The sequence below is a fragment of the Grammomys surdaster genome, unplaced genomic scaffold, assembly GCF_004785775.1.
Source record: "Grammomys surdaster isolate TR1022 unplaced genomic scaffold, NIH_TR_1.0 126035, whole genome shotgun sequence".
In the NCBI taxonomy this organism is placed as follows: domain Eukaryota; kingdom Metazoa; phylum Chordata; class Mammalia; order Rodentia; family Muridae; genus Grammomys; species Grammomys surdaster.
In genome coordinates this window covers 872,165-885,217 of record NW_021620848.1, presented here as the reverse complement: position 1 = coordinate 885,217, position 13,053 = coordinate 872,165, and the positions used below count along the sequence as shown (strand labels likewise).

Genomic DNA, 13,053 nt, shown 5'->3' with positions numbered 1-13,053 from the left:
AAATGTGCTTGTTCTGCAGTAATCATGATCATTGGGTAACTGTAGCCATCTTGAAGTAGTTGCACCATTTTAGTTCAAATGACACCCCTTTTCAAAAGAACTACTGTAAAGAAATGTCATTTTACCCAGCAGTTTAAAAAAAGGGGATTTCACAATATTTTTAGTTTATTTCAAATATAATTTCTTTTGTCTTAGCACTAATAATTTCTGATGCCCTTTACGGATTTAAGTAACATTAACTAGGAAAAATGAAACTAGAAAGGCCAGGTCACAGTTAGCCTTTCCTTTTCTTTATGTTACGGAGTTCCAGGGTATGATTTGTTGTTCTTAACATTATTCACACTCTTTGTTGATGCCTCCCTCAGTATCCTTTAGCAAACATACCTAAATCCTGTACTTGATAAGTCTTTGATTTTCTGAAGATGGGAAATGTTTTTTCCCCTTTTATATGTATTGTGTGGCGAAAAGAGATAGCTATTCCATGTTCTTTTAAAGTCTGCTGAATTGATCATTTTAACTAGATAAGCATACAAAGGAAACTATTATACAAGGACTTCAAAACAGAGACAGCATCATAGCAACTCAGGTAATAGTCTGCCTTAAGTCCAGCTTCTCTTCCTGTAACAAATGAAATCACAGTTTCTCTTGTAATGTCTGAAGGCTCGTCAGCAGTAAGTTTCACTGTGAGCGGTGAGGTTTCCCTGTTCTCAGTGACTTCCTGACACTAATCAGTTCAGCTACAGAACTGTAGGCAGGAGCTAGAGATGTAACACTTGCAGAGCTCTCTATCTGGTAAATGTCTAGTGATTGTTGGTTTTTTTCTTGTTTTCAGAATTCCTTGATCATATTTACTACAATTTATAAAGCCATTCAGTACATAAAAATTAAATATAAGAACAAATGAAGAAGTCTCACTTGAAGGGAGTAAATGGGATGAATGAGTGCTTTGATAATAGATAGATGCTAATAAACTAAAAGGCTCTAATCCCTGGAGAGAAGTAAATATGACAGAACAAGCGATACCACAAAGGTCGCCTTCATCTGATCCATCCGGACAGTCCTTTCTCCCATTGCAGAGTTTCTCTGGCTGCAGGCATACGGAGGTGTCATTAGCACAAGGATACTTGGGTGGTCCACACAAAAAACTGTCACAGTCTTCTTCATCCGACTGATCCTCACAGTCAACATCTCCATCACATACCCAGGCATTGTTGATGCATCGCCCTTAAGGGAAAGGAAAGAAAATGCATTTTGTAATTTTTAATTAGAATGGCCATTATTATTCTCTTTGTCACAGTCAGAATTATTTGCTATTAGCAAAAAAAAAAATCTATTTCTGATTGTTTGACAGTTTGTTTTCATGACAGCATTGGAATAGTCTTGTCTTGCTTGTAGAGTCTGAGCACTGGTGTCTTCTGAGTTTTAAATTACTTTCTATATTATTAAATAAAAAGAGATTCTGTGAATAGCTGAAAATATGTAATAGTTTCAGAAGTAAAGTTTAAATGCATACTTTGAATCATTTACTTTCACAGTTCAACATTTGGGCAAAAACTATTAATTATGACCAAAGCTGAAATGTAGGCAAATGATTTATTTTAGGGGAAGTTGTATTTTATTTATATATGTAACCATAACCCCTCAACATTTTTTAACCTATATATCTTGATATGATCATAAACATTGCTTTGTAAAAGAATATCAGCCCTAGATAACCAGTGTAATCTTAAGCATTAAAAAAACAAAAAACCAAAAACAATCAAAAACAAACAAACAAAAGCTCCTTGGGGGCTACAGAGATGGCTCAATGGTTAAGAGCACTGACTGCTTTTCCAGGAGTCCTGCGTTCAATTAACAGCAACCATATGGTGACTCACAACCATTTATAATGGGATCTAATGCCCTCTTCTGATGTGTCTGAAGACAGCAACAGTGTATACATATAGATTAAATAAATAAATAAATAAATACTTAAAAAAAAACCTCCTTGAAGAATTGTCAGTCCTGATTCCTGGATCCTGCAGAACCAAAGCTGCAAAAGCAGCATAGACTCAACCCAGAAACAGAGTCAGTGTTCAATACTGGAGGTCTGATATCGAAGATATTAGTACATGCCCCAAGAGACCCTTGATTTTTTTTAACAAAGTAGCAAAATCAAACAAACAAAACACACATGACAAAAATGTTTGAAATAACTGTTGTAAGGAATATTTACTATTTGCATGTAGAGGAATAAAACTTGACCAATCCCACTCACCCTATATACAAACTGATTCAAAATACACAAAAACCTCAATGTTAGATATGAACCTAAAACTTAAAGAAAAATAGTATGAAATGTAATTTAGTCTGCAGGCTCAGGCTATAATAGAACTCTGGTCACCCAGGGAAGAGGACCAACAATTGACCAGTCAGAACTTATGAAGCTGAAACATATTTGTATCATAAGGAAACTGCTAGTCATTTGAAGAGGCATCCTAGAGAATTGGAAAACAAAACTAAAACCAAATATCATATGTCTATATGGTGGATTAGTATCTATAATAGAAAAATTCCTAAAAACTTAAAGTAAAAGTACAGCTGAATTAAGAAATTGGGCCATGGAACTGGATGGATAGTTCTTAAAATGAAATATAAAATGACTAAAAATCATTAAAACAATGTTTACCATTGTTGGCCATCAATGAAGAATGAATTAAAACTTCTTTGAGATTTCAGTAGACCCCAGTCAGAATGACTAAAATTAAGAAAATTAATTATGACAAATACTACTGATGATCATGCACCATTGGTGAGAGTGTAAATTGATACAACCTTTTAGAAATCAGTGTTGGAATTTCTCAAAAATAAACCAATAATAGAAGTATCATAAGACCTCACTGTACTGTACCTGGACACTGTCCTAAAGGATGTTATTTCCTATTACATGGATACATAGTCATCCATATTCGTAGCTACTGTATTCACAATAGCTAGATGTTAGATGCAACCCAAATTTACATCAACGAATAAATAGATATTGAAAATGTGGTACCTATATTCAATGTAATTTTATTCAACTGTACAGGAAAAAAGAAATTATGAAATTAGTAGATAGGACCAAACACACACTGAAGTATTCCAGTCAGAAAAATACAAATGCTACATATATTCATTCTTAGGTGGATCTTTATATTTTTGGGTTTACTGGGGATAATGCTCGTCCTAGATGCCATAGGTGTCAAGTGTAAAATGTTTCTCATCATGTCAGTGGATGTTTCCTACAGCCTGCCAATAGGTGCCTGTATTGTTAATGATTTCCCACTAGAACTAGATATTAAAACATTATTGCTAAAGACATAAGACTTAAGTCATAAGACATATGTCTTATGTCTTAAGACATAAAACATAAGACATAAGACATAAGTCACAAGACTTGGATATATAAAGTTGGTACTGACTGCAAAGCTTTCTCCTTGTTAACTAACTTTAAACAGCATCAGAAGGTGTTATATACTCCACTAGAAAGAAAATCAACAGTTTATTTATGTATAAACACTGTAAACTATAATAATGACTAGTTTGGAAAGAATATTTGTCTACATGGGCAACAATGACATGAATGTTATCAGATTAGTGAACTGTTTTGCGACTTGAACTTAAGGTTCATTGTACAGGAGGAAAATCATTTCTGGCACTGTACAACTAACCAAAATCTCATGGTAGGGAGCTCGTAAATTCTAGAGATAAACCTATTTTTATTATTTTGCTAAATGGAAATAACACGTAAGTGGCCTGCAAATTTGTAACTGTAGCTATTGTTAGGTGGAGACCATCAAACTAATCAGAGAATTTCCTTCATGTGTAGTGGATGACGGTTAATGAAGAAACACACATGGTCAATGGGCAGAGACCATGTGATTTTGGAGTGTACTGCTGTAAGTGGAGCAGCTTTATAACTCCTACCCCAAGGATTAGGGATCATCCAGAGAGAAAGAGCGGAAAGAAAGATGAGGTCAAGGCAGGGGAAAGTGAAACAGTGTCTTGGGGAAATCACAGGACCACTGCACTTAGGCAATCATAGCAGTTGCTGTTGCTTGGAAAAGGCCTGAACAAGAGCAATCCAGACAATAGGAAAGGAAGAAGGTCTCAACTGCTCTTCCGCTGAGGAGCTGTTGACAGTTGCTACTTTATATTCTATGTTATGTTATTTAATTTTTCCATCTCTCTTCTTCATCTTCTTCCAGTCTTTCTCCTCAACCTCTGATCTCTTCCTATCCACTCCTCCCCTTTCTTTTTAGAAAAGGGAGGCCTCCCATGGCTATTAACCAACCTTGGCACGTCAAGTTGCAGTAAGATTGGCTATACCTTCTACTCTTTAGGCTAGACAAGGTAGACCACTAGGAGGATAAGGCGCTAAAGAAAGAAAACAGAGCCAGAGATAGTTCTTCCTCCAACTATTAGGAACCCTACTTGAAGACTAAGCTACACAGTATGTGTAAAGGGCCTAGTACAGTTCTATGCATGTACTCTGTGAGGTGATTAGGTCTCTGTGAGTTCTTATGGGCCCAGGTTAGTTGATTCTGTAGGTTTTTTGTGCTGTCCTTTCCCACTGTTTGCTTCAGTCCTCCCTCCTCCCCTCTTTCACAGGATTCTCCAAACTCTGCCTAATAGATGGCTGTGAGTCCCTGTATCTGTTTTCCATCAGTTACTGGGTTAAGCCTCTCTGATGATGGGTATGCTAGGCTCTTGTCTTAAAGTATATCAGAATATCATTAACAGTGTCTGGGTGGGCTCAACAGTTGCTGTTTCATGGGAGATGGAGACTCCATTTCCTTTAAAGGTATGCCCTCTTTAAGGCTAAGCATAATCTAATGATTATGCTCACACATGGACTCAAGGGAAACACAATCTAAATTTATTGGGTCACTAAAACAAAAGAGAGTACAGGAAGTTTGGATAGGTTGGGAAGGTTGGGGTTGATCTGGTAGCAGCAAGTGGGATGAGGGGTTACATTTGATTTAAGTGTACTATATAAAAAGTTCAATGAGTTAATACAAATATCACATTAAAGAATGATATTTTGATAATTTTGATACACACCAATAGTATAAATGATTTCTTTTACTGGCTTAATACAAATTTTACAGTGTATCTAGAGATCATTAGTAGTCTGATTAAAAAGAATATAATCTCATACAATAGGGGTCAAAATAAAATTTTGAAATTAAAATATTACGTCAACTTTTTTAAAGCACAGACTGTGTTTAAAGTTATTAAACTTATTGGTAAAATTTAAGAAGTCTTCACTTTTGTAATACAAATGTAAGACCACATAATCTGGACTGAATTTATTAAAGTATTCTAGATGATATTTAAATATATATTACTGAAAAAATATTTAAAATAAGAACTGACTGCTATTTCAGTAATAGATTTGTTGTAAATGGTGGAAAATTATAAACTTAATGACATAAATAAACTGAGTTGTATGAGTTCCAGCTAAGCTACCTATAGTTTAGAAAGAATGAACAAAAATAGAGATGAACATTTCAACTGCAATAACTAGAAAAGTAGAATTTACGATTTATTACAACTAAAAAATAAGACCGTCAGAAATTAAGAATCAAAACTAGCTAGATTTTTTAAATATACAGAAACAAGTAGTACAAAATTTAGAACATATCAACTAAAATTATCCCCAGAAACAAAATATTTTTAGTTACGCTGAATTAAATTTTATGGCATTTATGTGAAGACAATAAAAATGTAAAAGAAGCAAGTGAAGTTCAAAGCTAAGATATTGGACTAAAGATTAATATCCACAATGGGCAACAAAATTTCCAAGTTTAGCAAAGATGAAACCAAGTAAGGCCATTTTATAAAATGAAAAAAATGAGGTGAATGCACACTTCTGCAAGTAGAAATACAAATGACCAAAAAATAAACTCAAGGATGATCAATATTTGCCATTACGAAAATTGCAAATTTAAACCAAGAGTTATTATCTCTTCTCAATTAAATGGATATGAAAAATAACAAGTTCAGTCAGGTGAGATGGCTCACTCAGTGAGTAAGGAAGTGTGCTGCCAAGCTTGATATGTGTTTAATACCCAGAATACATACTAGAGCAAGAGAACGAACCCTTACAAGTTGTCCTCTGACCTTCACACATGGCATTAGCGTGTATATGTGTAAGCATAAGGACAACTAAGAAAAGAATTAACTTACCAAACAGTATAGTACCAATGTAAATTAATGGATGAATAAATTATAGTCATTGTGTAGACATAGATAAAAACACACACACACACACACACACACACACACACACAAAATTAGATCTTATTCTTTTTAAAGGATAAGTTTTTGTCACTTCCATAATATGAGTGGAATTGTAAAGACTTATGTTAAGGGAAATAAATCAGATACATAGATATAATATCACAAGTTCTTTTTCACATGTGTATGTTAAACAAATAAGCAAGAATTCTGTTTAACATTATATAGTCATTACTAGAGATAATAAAAGGAGAGAAGGCTGGATAGATGGGGAAGGAATTGATCAGTGTACATTAGATGGATCTGTTCAAATAGCACAAAAACCCATCAATTTATACACATAATAAAGTCAATAGAAACTAAAGTAGTGTTAGTGGTATGTTACTTTAAATATAGAGATTTGTTTCAAGTTATCATGATAATATCAATAATCTAACACATATACAAGATTTAAATAAAATTATGTAGAATGTTTAAAAGCTCTTGTGATTTAAAATATAAGCTAAAATTCAGTTTGATGCCATTTCTTCTCTATTAGGTAAATCAAGATCAAAATACTGGATAAACAGACAGGTTTGACATGAATTAAAAAATCATCTCAAATATTGAAAGGCTGAATATTTGAACAACTTCCTTGTAGAAAAATGTTTAAAAATGAACAAACACAAAGTACATCAACTCTACCAAAAGCAATCTACATTTGAAAGTATTGTATGCAGTGACATATATCAGTGTTTTGCACATTATGGAAAGACTGCCAGAAATTCAAATTCCCATCCCTGTAAACTAACTAGGATTGCAGTGCAATATACTGCAATAGAGATCTCAGTGACAAAGAATGAGCACAGGGTACTATAAAAGAATATTATAAGACACTAGTTCTAAAAGGTGTTAAAATGTAGAGGTGGGTTTTCTTGAGCACTAAAATGATTCATGTATATACTAATATACATGAGTTAATTTCCATAAATGTATTACTATATGTATACATATGCCTTGCTCTCCTCAAGAGTCTAATTTCAGAGACTTCTACAGATCCACAGTTTCATGTCTCATATACTAAATAATGTAATTTTTCCTATAACATGCCCATATCACTGAATTACTTATGAAACCCAAGTTTAATACAGTGTAAGGGTTAAATAAATATTTATAAATATTACTTGGGGTAGAGTAACATGAAAATATATATTCAATAGATATGAAATACAGATATAATTTTCTTTAAAATACTTAGTCAGTATTTGTACTTTAGTCAGTAGTCAGTTTATTCTATGGATTTCAAAGTCTATAGCTACAGAAGAAAATCTTTCTAGAAGACTGTACAGGTGAAGGTGAGTGCCCCGTGAAAAAAATATGAGGTTCTGACAACACGGGGGAACAAGGAGATGAACTTTGAAAAATACTTTTGTGGTATACTATATTCCTCTAACTTATATCTATATAAGCTTTCCAAAATAGTGTGAGTTGGTTTTAAAAATAATGAAGATGAGATCCATATACACATGCCACAAAGTCCAGCAGACTGGACAGTCAACTATATAGCCTATGTATGCAGATACTCTGTGAAGTATTCTTTCACCAAAGCCATAGAAAACAAAACACAAAATCCCTTTGCCATGCCACCTTCAGTGAGGAATTTATAATCTAATTCAGAAGACAAGATTGATGTACAACACAAAATTTTTGCACAATGCATAATTGTTCTTTGAAATATGACATTCTCTACTTAAGGAATAAATTGTATGGAGTCATCTGTATATTTAACACAATAATCATTGAGCCTAAAAATGAGATAGGTCCAGCCTTGAGTTGGTTAATTAAGGTAATTCTTCCTTCATCCCCAGGCACCACCAATTCATCCTGACATTCTAAACACAGGCTCCAGAACAGCATTAGAAAAATCCTATCTGCAAATCACTATCGATCTTTCACAGTTAAAATTACAGTGATACTCAGTGACATCACTAAATGTAAAGTCAACCTCACAATTTAAAGAAATCACATTCATATGATTGTCTCCAAATCGTCATAAATATGAATTAACGTCAGGACATGGCCTAGATCAAACTTCCAAACTAATGCAAAACAAAACAAAAAATCTTTCCTCTCATATTTTAGAGAAGGTTTGAAACTGAATTGCCTCTCCATATCTTGTGTGTTAGATTTTAATTTGACATATAGATGAAGTGGAACTTACTATTATAAGTTTCAAAAATTTTGAACTCACAATCATTAGTTAAATAAACTTAAAGGAAATGACATCAGTAAATATTTTTAAAGAATGCTGATTTTTATTGAATTTGGATCAAGATGGATTATCACATCTTGAATTCATGTACATAAAGTCTTGAATAGTCAGGTACTATGAGTCTATGTGGGACTATGTTGCCATCTGCTCATAGTAGACACTAGGATATGCTCCATGTTGGTATTATCAAAAGAAACACAAATTAATAGTGGTCTGATGTGCTAGAGAAATTATTAATAGCCATGTAAAACTTAGTAAGTACTTAATATTATAAAAACATTACCTAATATTCCTAAATTTTTACCTCTTCTTCAAAATATGTTTGAAAATGTTAAAGTAAGGCTCAAACAAATAAGAGCTTGCTGTTTACAAATCCTTTCTTAGAGTAGGCTGTAAGTAGTAGAGGATTGAAGTTGCTAAATTGATTTCTGTATGTTTTCTGATTTATTTACTTTGCTTTTTTCAATCTGATAACTGTATTCCAAGATTTTTATTATGGTAAGTGTATATTTTTGCTTCCAGTCAAGACAATTAAAATGATCTCATAGCAATAACAAAGCTGAAAAACAACAAACCAGGCTGGTGGAACAAATGCATCTAGCAAAATCACACACTGTCACATGTACACTCAAGCCACAGACATGTTTGTACAATACACGTTCCACACTAAACACCATTATAAAATCAATAGCTCAGGGAAAATTGCATGTATTTCTGAGAATACAATATATGCTACTGTTTTGAAACCATTAAACCATTTTTGAATACTCTATTAAACCATTTTTGAATATTTTTTGAATGAGGGCTCTTGATTTTGGATTTTATGGGATTTTGGACTGCGTCAATGTATGTGTCTCTGTGTCTATACACATTTATTGTGCTTTTTCTTTGACTGTTTTTCTTTTTTGGTTGCTTTGTTGTATTCCAATTGGGTTTGTTTTTCTTGTTTTATTTTATTATTATCCCCAAAATGATTGTTTAAATTTCAAAATAGAGACAGAAGGGGTGTGGATTTGGATGGAAAGGGAGGGGCAAGAACTGGTAGGAGTAGGGGAAGTGGGAATTGTAATCAGGATATATATTGATTAAAGAAAATTCCAAATCAGCAATAGCCATAGACTTTTATGACCTAATTCTTTAGTGTTTATATTTTTCAATTTTGTATGTTTGTTTGATTTTATTTTTTTTAACTCTGTCTGGCCTGGTATACAATATTTCAATGATGCTAGCCATAAACTCACAGAAATCAGCTGTCTCTGTCCACTAAGAGCTAATATTTAAGGTTGATACTATGACATATAGCTAGAATCTTAATAAAATGTAATACATATAATTAAAAGTACTTTGTCTTCTAAATCATAGATAACAACTAATATTTAGACTATGAAGGCTGGCAAGATGGCTTAGACCGTAAAGGTGCTTGCTGCCAAGTCTAAATATATGAGTTTAAATATTGTGGCCCAGATAGGTGAAAGGGAATATAGATCCCTCCTGTCTTATGAACTGCACAGGCACCCTATGGTATATGCATATATATGTGAAAATGTAAAGTGAATTAAATACTTTAGTATTAAAAGGAATATGAATATGTGGCTGGAGAGATGCTCAATGAGAAACAAACGTTTGTTGTACAAGTGTGTGGTTCTGAGTTAGAATCTGTAGAACCTAAATAAAAGGCAAGTGGGAGCGTTTATATTCCAGGTTTCTCATAAGAATAAGGCAATCTGAGACAGGAAAATACCCAGAATCTAATGCCCAGATTACCTGGAATACACGGAGGAAAACAAAACTACAACAATGACAACAAAAACAATACCTTAAAAGCAAAAGAGCACACCTGAACCCAAGTTGCATCTAAGTACCAGGAAGGGTTTCATGGCTTGTCCTTGGCCCATACCCCAGAGTTATGCCCTAGCTAAGTACTAGCAACAGTTAATCAAAGATTACTCTGATCGTTTCAGGTGTACTTAATACTGTTTGTGATTGTTCACAGTCTTGCTTCAGAACACCCACCTGTCACCTTAAAATAATCACACGATTAGATGTTTGCCAGGATAGAGATCCCCACACTTGTTTCCATTTTCCTATAAAACCTTGCCCTCCATATTACATGTCAGTGATGGGTAAGTCCAGCCTCTTGTTTATAATAAAAAGACCCTAATGCAATTACAATGGTCAGTTCCTTGGTGGTCTTTTGAGGTTCACTAAGGCTTCCTAGCTCAACAGTGAAGTCTTAGTCTTTAGTGTATTTCAGTGCTTGATCATAGTGAATGGCACTATTTGGATGTGTGGATTTGTTGGCGGAGGTATGGTTTTGTTGAAGTGCATCACTGTGTCTGTGGCCTTTGCTCAAGCTCTTCCCATTGTGGAATCAGAGCCTCCTCTTAACTGCCTAAGGAATCCAGTCTCCTCCTAGCTGTCTTTGGATCAAGATGTAGAACTCTTGGCTTCTCCAGGACTATGTCAACCTGACTGCCTCCATGATGATACTGGATTGAACCTCTGAAACGGTAAGCCAGCGCCAATAAATGTTTGTCTTTACAAGAGACAAGAAATGGGTTTCAAAGCAATGAAACCCAAACTAAGACAGGTACCCAGCTTATAGTAATTAATGATAGTATTCTGAACAAATCAAGACAGTCTTATTCTTCACATTTGTTTAACCAATCACTTTGCTTGTCAAGTGTGTGTGTGTGTGTGTGTGTGCGCGCATGCATGCATGTATCCATATGTGTGTTTGTGTATAACTACATATGTTGATATTAACTTTTATTTCAAAATAAACAGTTTGCCTTTCCAGTTTCTGGCTTGAAGTGGTAAGCCTGGCCTCAGTCACCAATTCAAGTTCGATAGTTTGTAAGTTCAGAGACTTTGTCCAATTTTGTCCATATGTAACCTGATGAATCATCCAGCTTGAGCCACCTCAGTATTTGATATTCTACATTAGTGCTTCACTGAACATTTTTGTGCACATAGTTTTACAGTTTTATGTGTTTAACATAAACTTTTTCAAAGATAGAATGCTGAATTAATTTTATATTGTTTTCTTACATTAGGAGAATATTTTCATCTAAAATAATGACACTATTTCATGATTAAAACCTTTTTTTAAAAATCTAAAGATTGGTTTTACACAGGATGAGGACTTGCATTTTTCCCTCCTCATCCAATTTGATAGAATTAGTGTTTTTGCAGGTGTGGATTTGAGAAGCCAGAGGTGACAGGGCTCAGCTTTTGGTCCTTTGAAATACTCTGAAACTTTGATGGATGTATTGTATATTAGTTCAGCTTTTCTCTCACATTATTCTTAATAATAATTAATAGCTCTTAATGGGTGTATATGTAAACACTAACGGGTAGCAATTTGTATAAAAGAAAGGCCATTATAATGACAAATATAAATTTACTGCCTTAGCACCTTTTACTTGTTCAAACTAGTATTTGAGAAATCTTTGAAGATAAACATGAACTATGAATTGAAGAATTTGAAAGTGTTACTCATGTCTTTTTGCCTGTAAAATTAATTTAAGAAATAGAAAAATTTAAAAGAACAATAATTGGATCAGTGTTTATATATATAATTTATTTTAGAGAAGGGTTTATATAGTCCACATTACTGTGAAGTTTTGGGTAATGGCTTCCAAATTCTCATTCAGAGTGTGCTGTGCATCTAAGGAACAGATTATATTTAGGTATATGATGAATAAATTGCCACCTTCTCCCCTGCTTTTTCAAAGGAAGGTATTACTCTTTTCACAAACTTGCTTTTACACTTTAAATGTTGATGTCCTTGGGCAAATTAGCTATAAACATATTTAATACAAACATCTTAAAGATATAATCCAAATCTTATACAAATATTCCTAAGAATTCAGCTTTTCAATAATTACCAGTAACCTTTCTCATACTTGACTATTTTAATTCAATCATATTTATAAGAAGCTGTTTGTAAATGCTTATTACTGACCTCTACACTGGAGCATCAGGCACAGGGAGCATAAAACATCTTACTAAATTTTCCTATTCATCTCATTTATTATTTATCTTTTATATATATTTTGTTCACATAATTTAAAATCAATTTTTACTGACTTTATAGCTACAATTTGACACTGACATTTACCACTTTTAAAATAAATTACGGTGGTTTGTGTGTGTATGTGTGTGTGTGTGTGTGTGTGTCTGTGTGTGAGTGTGTGTGTGTGTTAAACTCAACTAACTTAAACTTGGGTTCTTCCTCACAGCTTTATGTTTAGTTTTTTCAAGTCAAAGAAAATTAGACATCAAACAGCAGATTGAGCAAATGAATAAATATAACCATAAGAAAGAAAACAAATGAATCTATAATTATTTAAACAAACATAGTAATTGAAGACACAGATTAACTTTAACTGAATGACAGTGGATAATTTCAACATCACACTTTATCCAAAAGACAACACTTTCTTCAATAGATAGCTTATCTGGAGAGAGAGAGAGAGAGAGAGAGAGAGAGAGAGAGAGAGAGAGAGAGAGAGAGAGAGAGAGGGAGAGAGGAGAGG

General features: G+C 33.6%; 1 protein-coding gene across 1 annotated transcript in view; it reads right to left on the bottom strand.

Annotated features, from left to right (window-relative positions):
- Positions 1 to 13,053, bottom strand: part of Lrp1b (LDL receptor related protein 1B) — a 1,533,520-nt gene that overhangs the window by 658,064 nt on the left and 862,403 nt on the right. Inside the window, exon 21 of the mRNA XM_028754677.1 lies at positions 1,024 to 1,224. Coding sequence (XP_028610510.1) covers positions 1,024 to 1,224 — 201 coding nt within the window. The remainder of the gene's footprint in view (positions 1 to 1,023; positions 1,225 to 13,053) is intronic.